General features: G+C 36.9%; 1 protein-coding gene across 9 annotated transcripts in view; it reads left to right on the forward strand.

Annotated features, from left to right (window-relative positions):
* Positions 1 to 15874, forward strand: part of Atp8b4 (ATPase phospholipid transporting 8B4 (putative)) — a 214355-nt gene extending 198481 nt beyond the window's left edge. For all 9 annotated transcript variants that reach the window (XM_047542231.1, XM_047542234.1, XM_047542232.1 and 6 more), the window contains 3 exons: positions 8594 to 8732; positions 11517 to 11647; positions 13590 to 15874. In XM_047542231.1, coding sequence (XP_047398187.1) covers positions 8594 to 8732; positions 11517 to 11647; positions 13590 to 13871 — 552 coding nt within the window. In that variant the 3' untranslated portion in view covers positions 13872 to 15874. The remainder of the gene's footprint in view (positions 1 to 8593; positions 8733 to 11516; positions 11648 to 13589) is intronic.
* Positions 15875 to 18332: the final 2458 nt, after the last annotated feature.

Here is an 18332-nt window from a genome sequence, read left to right on the forward strand (position 1 = left end):
CTGGCTTCCATCTCCCCTAGGGCAATAGGTCCTACCACCACTTTAATCTCGTGACACTATGATCAAACTGACCTTCTCTAAGCTCCTGGAATTCACCAACCTCTTGCCTACCTTAGGGCTTTCCTTTTTTTTACCTCTGCCTGGAATATTCTTACCCAGATGTCTTGTCGTCAGAGTGGTCTCCCTTGATTCCATTTAAATTAGGCACCTTTATCCTCCCTGATGGAGTAGAACTCTATTCTTTTACTTCTTAGCTCTAATCTCCGCTGGTAAGTGCACAGAGTTGCCCCCTTGTTTCATGTCCTCTGTCCTCATAAAGGCAGGGTAGATGTCTGTTTTATTCTCCCTATGCTTTCCGGGCCCAGCACTTTGTCTTGAATATAACAGACACAACACTGGACAATTCTTGAGTATTGAGTAAATGAGGGAGATGATAAAAGGAAAATATCTCTCTAATGATCCTACCATAAAAAGAGAGTCCATCTGGATGTGTCAAATCGCTAGGAAAGAGTTGTTATAACTGACTATTTATAGATCACACCTACGGTGTTCAAATGTGTCCATTGTTAAGTTCCCAACCAGTCTGGGAATCAGAGTCCTGAGCTGAGCATCTAAACAACCACCAACCCAGCCATGTAACATGCTCTGGGGAAGCACATGAGTGAGATTTTAGAAGCCTTCGAAAGCAAGGCCCTGTGGGGAGAGCCCCAGTACCAAGTGGACTCAGAAGGTGGAACTATGTCTTGATGGCAAGTTTTCATAAATATAACTCTCAATAACTCTCAATATGATTCTTTAATTATTTCCTAAGCTTTTATATTCTTTTCTTTTTCTTTCTTTCTTTCTTTTTTTGGTACTGGTAGTTGAATCCAGGGGGCTTAACCACTGAGCTATGTCCCCACTCCTTTTTATTTTTTATTTTGAGACAGATTCTCACTAAGTTGCTTACTGCCTTCCTAAGTTGCTGAGGCTGGTCTTGAACTTGTGATCTTCCTGCCTCAGCCTCCTAAGTGACTAGGATTATAGACAGATCTCTCCTTAGGGACATACTCTTCAAATGAGAATTCTGGGTCCAAGGATATAAGGAAGCCTAAGGTTTCTTTTACATACTGCTAGATATCTTTCTAAACTGCTTATTTTCAGCTGAAGGGTACAAATTACCCTTCTCAGCAGATCTTCACTGATTTACGGTATTACTCTGAATTATCTAACAATGTTAAATTGATGTGTTTTTTTTTGTACCTGAATGTCTATGTATTTTATTCATAAAATACAAAATTGGGTAGCAACCCAAATGTCCATAAATTGATGATCTTTTGCTGCCGAGGAAACAATTTAGGTGTGCTGAAAAAAATATTCATAAACTGTGCTATTCAAGCAGGAATAATTTTTAAAAGTCTTTTCATATTCAAATCCTTATAGATTTATAGAAGAGTTGAAGCTACTGCATAGATTTATGTTTTCACCTTGCTTCTAATATTATTGTTAAGATCTTACATAAATATGGTGCATTTGTCAAAATGAAGAAATCAGCATTGATGCAATGCTATTAACTGAACTATAGACTTGATTCAGCTTTCCCTAGTTTTTCTATTAATATCCTTTCTGTGTTCCAGGATTCAAACCAGGATCCCACATTGCATTTAATTGTCATGTCACCTTAGTCTCCAGTCTCTGACAGTTTTAGTCTTTCCTCATCTTTCACAACCTTGACACTTTTGAAGAGTAGTAGTCAGGTATTTCGTAGAATGTTCCTTAGTTTGGGCTGTGTGATATTTTCTTACAAATAGACTGGGGTTGTGGATTGTAAGGAAGAATCACGAAGAGGCGATTATGTGTATTTCATGTCTCATCCTCTCAGGGAGCATGAGACATCAACATGACTTATTGCAGGTGATGTTAAACTTGGTTACTTGGTTATGGTGGTGTTTTCTAGGTTTCTCCATTGTAAACTGTATTTCTCTTTCCATACTCTGTTCCTTAAAAGTGAGTCACTAAGTCTGACCCACATTCAAAAGGAAAATTAAGATCCACCTTTTAGAGGGAGGAGGATCAAAGAATTAGTGGTTGCATGTTAAGACCCTGCTCTCTTCATATATTTGTGTGTATATGTGTGTTACTGGGGATTGACCCTAGGGTCAACCACATACTAGGCAAGCACTCTACCATTGAGCTATATCCCCAGTCCTTTTTATCTGATATTTTGAGACAGGGTCTTGCTAAATTGCCCAGGCTGGCCTTAAACTTGTGAACTCCTACCTTGACCTCCATAATAACTGGAATTACAGGCTTGCATCACTACAAGCTTAGATACATTTTAAAATAAAATTGACATAACCACTGCAAGCCAGAATAAAGAGAATAAGTGATTTGCTCAAGGTCACACAGTGACTGTGTTGCAGGCTTAGCTTTAGGATCCAATAGTTTGATTTCCCACATCAGTGTTCTTTCATACGTGTGTTTTAGTTTTAGTAAAGATTTTGGGAAAGCATTTCCTACAGCACAGCACATACTATTCCTAGTATGCAGGGCAGTTAGGCACAAGTGGGAAGCAGTGTGGTATAATCGTCCTCACTGTGGTGCAGACACAGAGTCCTAACTTTGGGACTTCAGTCCTCAGTGGTTGGGATCTCTTTGTCACATATTTTATCCAAATACTCCTATTCTACAGGTCCCCTCTGCCAGATTTTTCCCTGCCCTCCCTCTACCTTTATTCTGAGGGTTAAAGCATCCAAGAAACTGAGGAAACCTCTGACAGGAGAATGAAGTAGTAGAGATCCAGGCCGATATGGTGCCCCATAAGCAGAACACTGAGAATAGATCCAGGTTTTTAGAATCTGGTGTGTTTTTTCCCCACTGAACTTCCAACAGAAACCCCAGTGTCAGGCACAGATAAATTATTGAATGCCATAATATTATTCTTCTTTATGACTGAATAATATTCAATTATGTATATATGCCACAGTTTCTTTATTCATTCATCTATTGATGGGGCATCTAGGTTGGTTCCACAATCTAGCTATTGTGAATTGGGCTGCTATAAACATTGATGTGGCTGCGTCACTGTAGTATGCTTTTAAGTCCTTTGGGTATAAACCGAGGAGTGGGATAACTGGGTCAAAAGGTGGGTCCATTCCAAGTTTTCTGAGGATTCTCCACACTACTTTCCAGAGTGGCTGCACCAATTTGCAACTCCACCAGCAATGTATGAGTGTGCCTTTCCCCTGACATCCACACCAACATTTATTATTGTATGGTATTTGCAAATAAATGGATGGAATTAGAGAATATCATGTGAAGTGAAATAAGCCAATCCCAAAAAACCAAAGGTCAAATGTTTTCCCTGATAAGTGGAGGATGATATATATAATGGGGGTTGGCAGGGTGAGAGTGAGAGAAGAATGGAGGAACTTTAGATTATGTAGAAGGAAATGAGGGGGTGGGTATGACAAGTGGTGGAATGAGGCAGACATCATCACCCTATGTACACGTATGATTACACGAATGGTGTGAATCTACATTGTGTACAACCATAGAAAGGAAATAATGTACCCCATTTGTGTACAATGAATCAAAATGCAGTCTGTAAAAAATAAAAAATAATAACTTAAAAATATTTATTGAATGAATATCAGGCAGAAGAATACAAGGGGAGAAGAAATGAGAAGAATTTGGTTGAGGTACCAACTATCCCTGCTCTTTTAATTCCATGCCTCTTACCTTGCATGGTCAAAGCAGGCCTGTCCTTCTATCATCACCACCAGTCTGAGTGATATTATGTATTATACTCACTTCTCACAATACCAGTATGCAGTACATTTTTTTGTTGTTGTTGTTGTTTCCCTTCACAGATGAAGTTCAGAGAGGTTTAGTGACTTTCCTGAGGTCACACAGTAGATCTGATAGCCGGAGTAAAACCTGGGTCTATATGATTCCAGCATTGTCTAGGACAAAGGCTTCTATTCTGCAGCAAGACTGATTAAAATGCACATTTTTAGGAATAAAGTTATACTGAGCATAAAGGAAGATACTGGGTCAGACACTAGGATAACCTCATTATGTCATGTAGTCCTCTTCATGGTCCAATGAAATGTATATAGTGTTATTACAGATGAGAATATAGATGTAGCAAGAAGGTTAATTTATTGTCCTGCAAAAAAAAAAAAAAAATTAATGTCTGGCCAGGATTTGAACACGTGTCTTCTGACTCCAGTTCCCTAGTTCCAATGCCATCAACAGTAACTGTGGGTTTCCCCAAATGCCTTCAACTATAGGAAACTCCTGGTTTCTACCTCTCTCTCTGAGAGGAGACCTAGGAGACCAGTAACATCTTTGAATAAGATGGGAAAGAAATTGTTAACAGACAATAGACATACAGATCTTTTATCAACAAGAAAGTTTCAGCTTGGGGAAGATATAGATTCCCATCCCTTATCATTTTATTCTCTCTGAGGATGATCACTGCCTATTTTTACTTGCAAGAAGCCCTCTACATATGTCTACTTTACCATAGAATTCTCAGACTTCAGTATGTAAATGTTTGTAACCATTGAAGTTCAGCAATTTTGGCTTCAATAAAAAACTGAGGTCTTTAATATATGAAATAATAACTTTCAGGAATTCTGTGAATAAGCTCATTTTGACAGCAGTATTAATATCCTCTCCTCACTGTCTAAGCTTGACTTGATGTGGTCACAACCCCCGTGAAATTTCCATGGTCTGTAATTACAGTTATAAATTTAGGTCCTGTTGATGCTACAGGCCAAACTTTAGTAGTCCCTATTTTCTTTTTTTAATAATGTTTTTATAGTCAGTTGAATTATGAAATGTTCCCTTAACATTTCAAAAAATGCTGAAGTGTTTAAAATAAAATGAACTGTTTTCCTTTCCTTCCCTTTTTTAACTACTAGTATGATTATCATAGTTTAAGTCCTTGTATATTTTTCTTTGCTTTGAGATACACACACATATACATACATACACAACAAAAGGGGATCATAATTATGCATATTATTCAATAACATATATATCTCACTTAACTGTATAATCTGGACAACCTTTCTAATCAACATATTCAGATATAAATCTTTTTAACAGCTGTACAGAATTTCATACTATGATATATGATAATTTATTCATTAGTCCTCTACTGATAGACATTCAAGATGTTTCTGTTTTTTGTGTTATTGAAGGAATGTTACAAGGCATATAGTAATACATATATTTATTGTACCGACCGTCAGATAAATTCCTAGAAATGAGACTAATGGAGTCAGAACTCCTAACTTTTACTAATATGCTGGACAAAGAATAACATTTTGTTGTGTTTCATTTCTGGATCAGTATGTACATTTTAAACGTTCATAAATGTTGCCATATTACTTACCAAAAAAGATAGTAGGTACCAATATCACAGACTTCTACAATTTGAGGAAAAACATTTTATCAAAAGTTATTAGGTGGCTCCAATGTCCTTAGGAGGGCATATGAACCAGGAAGAGCCACAGCTAGATGACATGGGGAGCAAAACCCAGCCATAAGGCTGCGTTTTTGTAGTGAAAACACTATTGCCATTTCTTACAGCTCAGCTGTGATCACTCTAGGGAGTGGATGCCAGAAGGTGAGCCACACAATTCCAAAAGAGCCGTTACCTCTGCCACCATGCTTGCTGGATGTTAAGTGTATAAAGTTTACCACTGTAATTTTGGTTTTTATCAAGTTCTTGTATTTCAAGGAGATTTTACCTTAAATAAATCAAGGCTTGATTACTTGCCACATAATGGTTCCTGATTTGTTCTTTGTAGCTCTTACCTTTTTTCATGATTAAAAAATCCTGTTTTATTTTTTAAACATTAGTTTTGCTTCTCTTACTTTGTTTAGTTTGCTTTTGTCTGCTATATAACTTGGGCCAATCACTCCATGTTCATTTCTTTTTTGTCTCATCCTGTTAGTTTTTCTCTTTTGATAAGGGAATTTAACTCATTTTATTGTAGTAATGTGTGTTTTATCTTGCTCTCTTAATATTATTTTATGACTACTTTTTAGCCAACTCTATTTTTTTCTTTTTTATACTTGAATGCATTAATTTTGGTTTTAAAATATTCTGCTTCCCATGAATAATTTATAATTTTTACTATCATATTCCTATTTTACTAGTGATTTCTGTTATTTTCATGGCTTTTAAAGCTACATTTGCATTTTGTTATATTAAAATTGCATTCAATGCAATTGAAATGATTCACTATCCTTTTCCAAACCTTTTCTCAACCACCTCCAATTAAACAATTTTAGAAATGTTTTAATTTTGTTTCTCTTTCCCTGTTTTTATTCTCATCCTCAACTCTTGCATCTTAATAATTTTGAATTTTAGTTCCAGGATGTTATAAAATGCTCCAAATATATTTAACATAATTAATGTATGTTTTAACCATTCCCGTATTCTTTCCATATTAATAATGTACCTTATACTTGCATTGTTGTTCGTTTATAGCTAACTGTAATTTTACAAGAATCATTGCTCTCCACCATTTTATACTGTCTTCCCGTATTTTGAGGTTTTGTTCTGATTTATTTTTTATTTGATTGTAATAATATCTTTGAGCAATTTTCTCAGAAAGGGTATTTAGATGTTATAATTTTGAGCTCAAAGCTTTCTTTCTTTGTCTTTACCTTTAAACGTAAAAGTCAGAGCCTTTTTCTCTAAGAACTTTGTTGTCATTCCACTATATCCAAACTTCACTTGTTAGGATAATTCTTTTTCCTTTGTAATATCTTCTCTGTCTTATTACTTTGTTCTTTGTCCTTGGACTTCACAAATATTCTAAGAATTTATCTTTTTTTTCATTAACTTGCCTAGGATTTAGAGGACCCTCTCAATCTGAAAGTCTCATTTGTTATCACACAGCAGTTTTCTTCTGTCATTTCATTGATTGCTACTTTTCTATTTGTTCCTTTTTCTCTTTCTAAAATGTCACTAATTGTGTATATATTTTTTATATTTTTGCATAATAACATATTTCTTTACTTTTATGTGGTGCTGAGAATCAAATGCAGTGCCTCACACTTGCTAGGCAAGCGTTCTACCAATGAACCACAATCCCAGTCCACCGTTAATTATATATGGAGCTCATGGATCTAACATCTATATATTTACAAATGGTTTCCATTTCTTCAAATTTTTGTCCCCTATTGTGGGGTATTTTTTCCAGGTTTTTTTCCCCATAATATTATTTCAGTTCTCATCAATGACTATTCTTATTTGGTTTCTCTATTAAATTTTTAAAGTCATAAACAGCATTTTTCCTTTGAGTTTTTTTTCTGTGATCTACTTGCTTCTCAAGAGGCTTTAATACATTTTGTTGCTGATACAGGGCTTGTCTGTTTTCTCCATTAGTTCTGCTTCAGTAGGAGCCACCTGTTCTTGTATTTTTAGTTGAACTCTTTTCATGGGTTATGATTTTTCTTTGCCTTCTCTTACCCACACAGATAAGGCTGTTGTTGTCTCTCAATGGTGATGAACTGACAGGTGGTACAAGACAGAGTGGGAGATTTTGGTCTAATGTGTTCAGCTCAATGAACTAGAAAACCAGCAGCTCTTGGCTGGGGTATAATGGCGGGACTCTGTTTTTAGGTCTCTTGAGAAAAAAAAGGCTGTCCCCTTTTATAACCCTTGCAGTTCATATCCCGGGTGCAGCATCCTTTTAATGGGGCAACATTTTAAAGTATAGTAAACTACAAGTGAGAAGAAGATATATGTCTCCCTATGTTGAATAGTCTCTATTAGTATCTATTTACTCGGCAGGTAGGGTCTCCTTATGCAGAAAAAAAAAATTTATGGTCTTGTACTGTACTCTACTAGAAATGTAACCTTCACATGGACTTGGAGAAATTGGGACCTTTGAGATTAAAAAAAAAAAAAAAAAAAAAAAGACACCAAAACCTGCTTTTTTAAAAAAATTTTATTTAGAGAATTCAATTATTGAAGGGATTGCTTTATTCTCTAATAACACTCTACTCTTCCTTTATTTGAGCTGCCACAACATGTTATTGGAAGGCAGAGGGTTTGTGACATGCTCCCAGGTCACCTTGAGTTTCAGCTTCTGAATTTTATGCCAAAAGAGGATTCATGATTCTTCTTTGTTATGATTCAGTACTTTAAGGATCATCAAAATGAAGTAGAGTTTTATGTAAAATATTTATGTAAAGATTACTCATGTGTCAAAATTGTCATGTGAAAATTTATGTATTGATTATAAAATGTTGCATTTGCTTCCCACAGATTTTTTTCCAGTAGAAGAATTTTGAGAGAATTTGGAACAACTATAAAACCATTCCATTTTCTTGTTTCTCACTTAAGAAAAGTTTAACATTTTGTCTCAACCTGGGCTGCTTCAATGCCTGCATATATAAGTTCTCAAATTCATTGTCCAATAGAAATATCAAATTAAGTCAGTTTCCTGTGTGTGTACAGATGGTGGAGGTTCATGTGGTTGGCCTGAAACCTAGGTAGATGCAACCTTCTTGTCACAGAGCAGGTCTCCAAAGCTCTTTTAAACTTTAAAGTCCTCCATTTTGCATTTGATTTTATTTACAGATAGCCTTGGATACCAGTTACTGGACTGTCATTAATCACGTCTTCATCTGGGGCAGCATTGCTACTTATTTCTCTATTTTGTTTACAATGCACAGTAATGGCATCTTTGAAGTCTTTCCAAACCAGTTTCCATTTGTTGGTAAGTGAATCCTACTGTCTAGTGGAGCCTAGTGTCATGCTGCCATTTATTTGCCTTTGTAACTTATTTTGTGTGTATGTGTTGGCTGGGTCTGAAAATGACCAGTGATCCCTTCTCTAGGAATTGACTGAGTTGGGCATCTGGAGATTCTAGACTTGAAGGAAGTTCCAAAGATTACTTTCTGTTGTCTTTGCCAGATGCAGAAAAATTATTACAATAGAAGCTTGTAGGTTCTTAATAACCCAGATGTAGCAGGCTGTCCCCTTAGAAACAGGAGGCATAGTACATACCTTGGGGCTACCTGAAGACCTGTAAGAAGTTTGTATATGGTAGAGAGAAGATAAAGAAAAACTAAACTCTCTCTTTTATTCCACATGATCATCAACATATCTGCCAAAGTTAGGAATTATTTTCACTTAGGAAAGAAATGATGCGTAAGTTAGAGCTTCCTTCAGATTGCTGGACATTAGTCTATAAATATTACCTGAAGAATAGGCTCCAGGGTTCAAGTGCTACCTTCACCACTTAACACACTATGTGCCCCTGGGCAAGTTTCTTCTTTACATGATTTAATATCTTCATTTACAGACTGGGATTATTAGTAGTTCCCATTTTGTAGAAAATTTATGAAGATAATATATATATAAGCTACTTAGCAAATATCCTGGTACATAGTAATTTTCCAATAACTGTTGATTGTGACAATGGTGATTAGTATTATTGAAGTAAATGTGGCCTGATTATTGGTTGAGAACATTGCAGAAGGATTTGAACATAAGATGGGTAGTAATGTTTCCCTAAAATTCCTTAAAACTTTGAGATTCTATTATTCCACAAAGAGTATATATGCCTGGTACATGCATGAAAGTATACTTCCAATGCAGTCCACATTTCAGAATGATTCCCAGCAGGGCCACTGAGCTGCACATAAGAAAGCTATTACTATACTTACTCAGAAGTTTTGAATTCACTAGTGTGTGTAGGGAACAGTGATTTTCTGGGTTTGTCTAACAAACTAGAGAGGAATGATGTGCAGGGATAGCCTTCTTGAACTCAATCAGGCCAGACTGAGATTTGCATGCACTACTTGAGTAACAGTCTAGACAACTATTCTTAGAAGATTGAATCACGTAGAAAGCATACAGAACCACCTGTAAGGTTAGATATTGCCACTGATGCAAAGGTACCTGAAATTCAAGTTCCATTTAAATGCCCACATACACTTAAGAAGATTGTTCTTCAACTTTTGTCCTTCCCTATGTATACATAGGAGTCTTTAAAGTGTACCACTCTTACTCAGTGTATGATAATCAATACTTTGTATACCAAAAGATTCCAACCAAATAGAGACATGTCGGTTATGAACTAGAATGAGCCGATGAGGAAAGAAAGACTCTAAAATCATTTTTAAGTTTGTTTGTTTGTTTCTTTATTATTTGGTTGCCAAATCTGGAAGTCCAGTGCGTTGACTAGCAGACTTCCAGTCCTCAGAGAGCCTTCTAACGTGCATAATGGAACTGGAAGGCCTCAACTGGAGAAAGCAGTTTGTGTGGGGACCACTCTTTTCAGCTAAGCACATGCCATTCCAGGAATTAATTACTGAGCTCCAATGAGACTTTACAAAACTTAGATCAACATTGGGGTTTAAGAAAAAAATTTTCCCTTAGTAACCAGCAGCAAGCAGGAGTGTGGTTTTAAAGAGAAGCTTGTTTTTTCCAGCCTTGCCTGGGGGTATTGAGCTTCAAGTTGCTCAAAAGACATTTAATTTATTGAGTCAAGTTTGTTTCTGCCTGTGGCTGAAGGCAACTGGAATCAGCTGCTCTTTGGTAGGCAGCTTCTACTTTCCAAAGCCAGAAAAAGCAGACATACTCATTAGCAGCCAAGCCCTCATACCCTAAGCCCATCGAATGGTGTTGACACTTTAGCACTGCAATAGGGGACCTGGAAAATTGTAGTTATCATGATAGATTCCTAGAAAAGAATAGGGCGAAAGTTTGTTTTATATAAGCTGGGGCAGTATCTTCTCATGGAACTTGTCTGTCTTACCCTTATTGCCTTGTTTAGGCAAACATCAAAGCTTGTGAGGTGCGAGAAGAGAGGAAGGAAACTGTCTATGGTTTTGGAAACAAGTTTCACTGCCCTATTGCCCTGACATGTTGGATGACTGCATCAGCAGTCTCCCAGGGAGGGGGATGTTCCTTTCTCAAACCCAGGAACTTCCCTGATCTCCTAGGAAATTTAAGTATCTCATAACCAAGAGAACATCAAAGAGATAGCAAGGACCTTTGAGGCAGGTTTTCTGGGGCTTTTACCTAGAATTTAAAAGGTTGGCCTTGCAGCAGATGAAGCTCAACTTTTATGACATAGCCAGTCAACATGACCATTACTTGAGATTGTGCCTGTATTTGGAACACTTTTTGTGGGGTTTTGATATGGTAATTTTTATTCAAGAATCCAGAGGTAAATATGCCTTTTTAAAAACAGATGCTTCTTAGTAGCCAAGGAGGCTGAAGTGGGAATTGTGCTTAAGGAGGGAAGCTAGACTGAGCCTGAATCAGAAAATATTTGTCTCATGCTGGTAACTCCAAGTGATCAGTCCACTAGATAGTTCCCACGTTTGCCTTCTCCACACCACCACTGAACATGTGATAAATCGAGAAGACACTCACTGGTTTTCCTATGTAGACCGGGCCTCATCATTTTGTAGAAGACCTTACTGACGAAAAGTCTATTACTACTTCAGTCCTGTTTATAAGCAAAACTTATATTTTTCTTTAATGACAGGAAATGCATGGCATTCCTTGAACCAGAAGTGCATCTGGCTCGTTATTCTCTTAACAACAGTGGCTTCAGTCATACCAGTGGTGGCATTCAGATTTTTGAAGATGCATTTATACCCATCCCTGAGTGATCAGGTAAGTTGCAGTGCTGCTAATACTTGGAGGCTTGTTCTTGGATCTCAGAATGGTGTTCTCTGATTGGAAGCCCAGGGAAAGGCTAAAGAAATTCCCCTAGGCCAACCCCAGGGTTACATGGATCCTGTCAGAACAGATGGGACCGCCCATGTCTTGAATGTACTAGTCTCAAATGCCAATCAAAAGAAGCATGTAGGCTAAATGTGGGTGGAGGATGAGAAAGTAAAAGTTAAGTTGGGTATTTTAAAAGTTGACTTTTTAAAAAGGAATTGCTCCCAAGTCATTTTGGACAATTATTCTAAGAGAATGGCAAGCTATAGGGAAAGTTTTAACTTGAGAGCTCTCTGGCTCTGAGCTAATACAAACAGAAAATGACAGATAAACTGAAGGAAGAAAGATGGTAAAAAGGAGACAGGCAAGAGATGAGTTAAAGGGCCTCTGAATGTTTTAGAAATAGAGTAGTATATTCAGAAACATGGGGAGAGGTTACCTTTGGAACAGATCAAAAGGGGCAATAGCAGGGTGATGGATGGGATAGGAAATTTGAAGTTGGAAAGTAGGATGATTACAGAAATACCTAAATGAAGGAATTAGAACATATTTCAGTGTTTTGTGGAAAAAGGAATGTAAAGAAGACAATAGCAGATTAGGTCAAGACTCAGATACAAAGTAAGAAGGAAAAGGAAAGCAGGGAGGTAGATATATTTGTAGCTATATCAAGAGAAAGGAGAAATGTTCAATGAGGGGAGTGGGCCTGGCCAAGGACACTGTGAGGGGAACTGAGGCGGAACACTTCTTATGATGTCCCTCACATTCTGGTGCCAGTGTACAAGAAGAATCCTTTCGAACATCCAGTGTCCCTTGTCATGTCTGTCCTTTCTCTCTGGCTCTGAGCTAATACAAACAGAAAATGACAGATAAACTGAAGGAAGAAAGATGGAGCACAGTTTTTCTATGTTAAGACCGATTGTGATTTTCTGCTTCATGACTTTCTTCAGACACAAAAGTCAGAATCTTAGCGATGTGCCAAATCAGAGAACAAGGTCATTTACACAAACCTGTGGTCTCTTTCTCCTTACCTTTACAGGAAAATTAAAGAAATGCTGGAAGCCCACCCAAGTGATGTTGAAACAAACAACAAAAACAAACAAAAACCCAACCAAACTAAAATCAAATCCTAAAAGTCTAGTAATGCATTGACTTACCACAGGAGTTGACAATTTTTGACTCTTATTTTCTAAATTTTCTCCTGGTTCAGGCTATTTTGGGGAAACAGGACTGTAAGTTGTTAAACTGATTGTGTCTGGGTGGTGCATGTTAGAAAATCTTTCTGTATAAAAGTATTTTCCTACTGGGCATGGTGTTATACACCTGTAATCCCGGTGACTCAGGAGGCTGAGGCTGGAGGATTGTGAGTTCAAGCCAGCCTCAGCAATGGCAATGGAAAGGTGCTAATCAACTTGGTGAGACTCTGATTCTAAATAAAATACAAAATAGGGCTGGGGATGCTGCTCAGTGGTTGAGTGACCCTGAGTTCAATCCCTAGTACCAAAAAAAAAAGAAAAAAAAAAAAAAGAAAAGAGTATCTTCCTACCATGTACCCTGGGTTCTATCCCCAGCACTGTAAAAAAACTGTTTTTTAAAAAAGTTACTCCTACACAATTAAGATGTATGAGATGGACACAATAATAAATTTTTTCAGAGTATTTCTTACTTACATGATAGTTTCCTGAAAGGAATAAAAATTTATCAGTGCCCAGTGTGATCTTTGGAATGGAAAATTTCTTGGTTTTTACGTCTAAAACTTCCTTTAGTAATGAAGGTGAGTATTTTATTATTGCCAATGTTATCGTTACTGAAAAGACATTCCACTTTATAAAATGACTCAGTGCCTGGAGTCTGTCACTTGGATTCATCTCACTCTGGGTCTGTTCCTTTCCAGATCCGCCAGTGGCAGAAGGCTCAAAAAAAGGCAAAGCCTACAAGCAGTCGAAGGCCTCAGACCCGCAGGTCAAGCTCAAGAAGATCTGGATATGGTTTTGCTCACCAAGAAGGCTATGGAGAGCTTATCACATCTGGAAAAAATATGCGAGTTAAAAATTCACCCCCAACCTCAGGGTTGGAAAAGACACTTTATAATAGTACTAACTGGATTGAAAATTTATGCAAGAAAACCACAGACACAGTGAACAGCTTCAGTCAGGATAAAGCAGTGAAACTGTGAATCAAGATGAATTTGAACCACATAGTTATCTTTTCACATCAGCCAGAGCTGAAATTCAGCTGCTCAGGGGCTAGGAATGGGCAAATTGCTTCACTTCACTTTAATTTGTGGCAGACAGCTGCCAGTGCCTGTCAAATAGGGGTGTGGGTCTGCAGGAAACCAGGCCTGATGGTCACTATCCAGTTTGTGATTTGGTGGACCAAAGCCTTACAATACAGTCAAAGATTTTTATCAATCTAGAGGCCAGTTGATCTGAACTTATAGAGAAAAGTGCATAAATTTGCATTTGACATCAGGTGAATAAAAGGATGCATTTTAAATGTACATATCAGAGCTGAAAGGCAGTCATTGACAGACAAGTCACATATGTAAAGAGCAGCCTTTTCCCAGATATTCTTCCAAGATTTAAATGTATACTATGGTGCTTTCAGAAAGAGAGTCATGAGTCACTCTCTAGTCTTGATACTACCTGCCTGTTTAGCCAGGACAACAATTCACCTACATGCTGAAGAATAGCAAAGCCTTTTAGTGCTTTACCAGTCTAGGAACAAAATAGACTGAATATCTTTGCAGCAGTCCTGGCTGGTAATTTGGTCAAATTTATTTTAAAAAACTCTTAAACTATATTATGTAGGGACATGCTAATGAAAAGTCAAAGAGTGGTTCTCTAGTAAGTATTCTAAATATGTTTCAGTGGGTTTTATCACAGCCTCAGAAGTAATTTTCTGATCATCATCCAGAACAATGGAATCAGCAAGCATTGGAAGTTTACCCTTAGTGATAGTATTCCATATAGGATATGGGCAAATACTTACAACATTTCCAATTTAAAAAATTTGAGAGTTGAAATCAAAGAAATTTATAGTCTTTTCATTTACAATTTAAATACTCAGGTTTAGGTCATTTAGAGTTAGTTGCTTTTGCTTTCCAGTTGTCACATTTATAATCTCAATATATAAACCTATGTATATAGATAAGGTTGATATTTTTGTAGATGTTCCAGCCTAATTTTTAATCCACATATGAGCCACTATTGTGTTTCCTGTAAAAGAATTCAGGCAGATTTCTATTCAAATTCCAGCTTCATCACTTCTTACCTCTATAACCTAGGCAAGTAGCATACCTTTCCTTAGACTAAGTTTCTTCCTCTGTTACGATAATATACTACCTACCTCATGTGATTGATGATTGTCAAATCACAAATCTCAAACCATTAATAATTTTTATATGAATATATGAGTTTGGATTCAGCTCACTCATTGCCAGAATAACAGAGCAATTTGAAGAGAATTGAAGAATGAGAATTTCAGTAATCAGTAATTCAGGGGAAGGTTTTGATGAAATGAGATTTCTAAGTAAGATACAAACCTGGTTAGTGTCCGACAGGGACATAAAACTATATAATCTTGGAGGTTTAGTTCTCAACCAGAAAGCAAAAAGTAAATCATCATTCCTTATTAGTTGTCTACAAATCAACCTCTAACTTTACAGGTTTCTTAATCTGGTCCCTATTGAATTATTGGTCAAACAAAATTGTATTTCCCAAGAGAGTGTGGTGATCTGAGTGGGCTTGATGAGTAATGGGCCAGTATGATATTTAAAAGGTCAGAATCCTTTTTATTTTTTATTTTTGTCTTAATTTCCAAGCCTGGGATAATTTTTCCTGAATAGGACCAAATGAGATAATATGAATAAAAGAGCTGAATAAAGTGCTTCAACCATACTAAATGCTTATAGGTGTTCCTTTTTTCCTCTACATATTTGTGTAGAATAAAACGAACCAGATGGAACTGTGTGTAAGGGATGGGAAGGTCCAATTTTGCAAATTCAGTTCAAATTAAATAAAGCTGTTTATAAACAGATAGTGTGGATCATTGTGAGGGAAACACATTATCAGTTTACTTTGGTCCCACGAGGTCCAAATAAGCTCTCACACCCATTGTGAGATTGTTCAATTGCAAGTGCCAGGGATGATTTTGAACCTGAAGATGAAAAGTCCAAGCAGTGGGGTGGTGATGGTGGGACTACGGGGAATAATAAATTTTTAATTTTACATAACTGGTATCAGATTATTTGGAAAGAAAAAAAACCTTATTTTTTCTAGATTCAGGAATTAAGTTGATAACCTTGTGTTTTAAAAAGTCTCATCCCAAGCTTTAAGCTACCATAGGCAAATGCAAATTGCATTTCCTGGACTTAGGTCTGCTATCTCTGTTGCTCTCATCTGCCTCCAGGTATACATATCTATGAAGGATGGAAAGAGAAAAGATAAAGAAAGTTAGAGAAAATGAGAGAGAGAGAGGGAGAGAGAGAAATGGAGAGAAGGTAGGAAGAAAGGAGAAAAGTTGCTAGTTGTATGTTTCCTAAGGTGATGTGACTCTTTGAAAAATAAATTTAATCCCTCAAAGGAAAAGGAAAAAAATTACACTGTATTTGAGACTTGAATAACAAAACTTCCTGTGCATTCTGTATAATATCAAGAAACTCTTCCTACCAAGGGTCTAAGAGCTCTGGCTTCTCATCACAGTGATGCTGCTGATTTGTGTGGTTGGGACATGCCACCTAACATTATTGCTTCATTCATTCATGGGACAATTGAACCAGTAGTAGGTCTCAAAGACCTTATAGCATCTTCCCATTCTGTGACCTATTCTTGCCTGTGTTGCTCACTGTGAATATACAATTGTGTTTGACCAAGGAGAGAAAGAAGAGACATGAAACTGGAGGCTCTCTTGATGGCAGGACCTGTTGCTTATATTGCTTTGCATTTCTCTAGAACAGCCCCTGGTATGCTGCTGTCTGGAGCGTTCTTTGCTCACCAAAGAGGTGCTAAACCTTGTGGTGAAATTTTGGATCAGTTGAACATATTGTTTCTTGCTAATGATTGATTAAGATACCTCCCCACTTTCCTTTCTTCTTCACCACTTTAAATATCAAAAGTATAGATACAGAGTTAAGATATTCATGCCCAGTAAGAAGAGGGATATTTTAAAATTCTCCCTATCTTGTCCTTGGGCTTGAAAGAGATTTTTTAGGTCTCAGCTCCTTCAGGATTTAAATTGAGTTACAGAGCCTGAATGATGTTTTTCATACTTGTAGAGCACTTTGCTGCTCATGTCTGACTCTTATACAAACTATTTTCTTTGAGTCTTATCATCATATGGGATGATCAAGACATGCTAAACCCGTATTTAGGAAGAGGAAATGGAGGCATAGAGAGGTTAAGAGATTTGCCCAATATCCCACAGAAAGTGGAAAAGCCACACCTCACTCAGTTCTAACACAGAATCTAGAACCTCTTATCAACTTCTCGCCCCACACCAAGCTCTCATAGACATGGGGTTTCTAAACAGTTCATCTACCTTCAAAATCACTCATTTCATTTCTCAAGCATGCAGGTTCAAGGAAGAAGTGCAAACAAATGCAAAAATGTTTTGAAAGGTCTATTTCCAGGGTTCTCGTTCCCTCTACAGTATGCAAATAAGCGAGATTTCTTCTCTTTTTTAATTTTCTTTTAACAGCTTATGAAGTTTCATAGGTGCAGCATGCAGACAAGGGAATCAAACATGTCTCAAACTATTTTTAAAAAATCACTAGAAAACCCAATAAATCAGAAAGTCTATACTTAATGATTTTTATAAGAAATTGCATTATTCTGTTAGCATGTAAATGTCTCAAGATTGATATGATCAAATTATCTATTCAAAATTATTATTTTATATTAAAAATAGGCACAAAGTTTAATAGTGGAAGATTCTAGAAATGATGATTTACAAACTTTGTGATGAGATTTTGAAGGTCATGGGTCCAATAACCACGTGGGGCCACAATTTTCCAATTTTTACATTAACATCTGGTACTAAATGCTCTACTGCGTCACATTTCATTCCTCTGTGAGAAATCATAAACTTTTGCAATTTTGTAGCCTAAGCCTTTCGCCGAACTGCCTGGAAGCCAGAAGTAAATGACCCATGTATTTCAAAATGCTCATTGCAAAAGATTTGGAGGGCCTTGCTGGGCTAATCTGTAGGTCTGGAGCTGTGACTTAACCAAGAAAGGGGTCTATCTGTCCTTGAATTTCACAACTTCCTGGCAGATCTATTCCTGTAACTGTTGTAGAATGCAAATCAGCTTGGAGCACATACATAAATGTTCAGAGTTCAAGAAATAATAATGATCAGTTGGCCAGAAATCTCTGGCTATCTCAATTCAGTTTCCTGTAAGGCTTATAAAGGGCAAGTTTAAATTTTTTAATAAATTGCAGCCCTGGACTTATGGAGAAAAATCTTATTGGAGCAGGAGTTGAGGAAAGATGATGATTAACTTAATTTGGAAGTAAAGTAATGATCAGGGAGAAATTTACGGCTTCATCTCTTGTCACAAATGTTTCCATACTCTCTGCTTTCTCCTAGAAAAATGAGAAGTGAAGTTTTCCAGTTGATGGTTTTACTTCTGGACCCC

Source organism: Sciurus carolinensis, chromosome 2, assembly GCF_902686445.1.
Source record: "Sciurus carolinensis chromosome 2, mSciCar1.2, whole genome shotgun sequence".
In the NCBI taxonomy this organism is placed as follows: domain Eukaryota; kingdom Metazoa; phylum Chordata; class Mammalia; order Rodentia; family Sciuridae; genus Sciurus; species Sciurus carolinensis.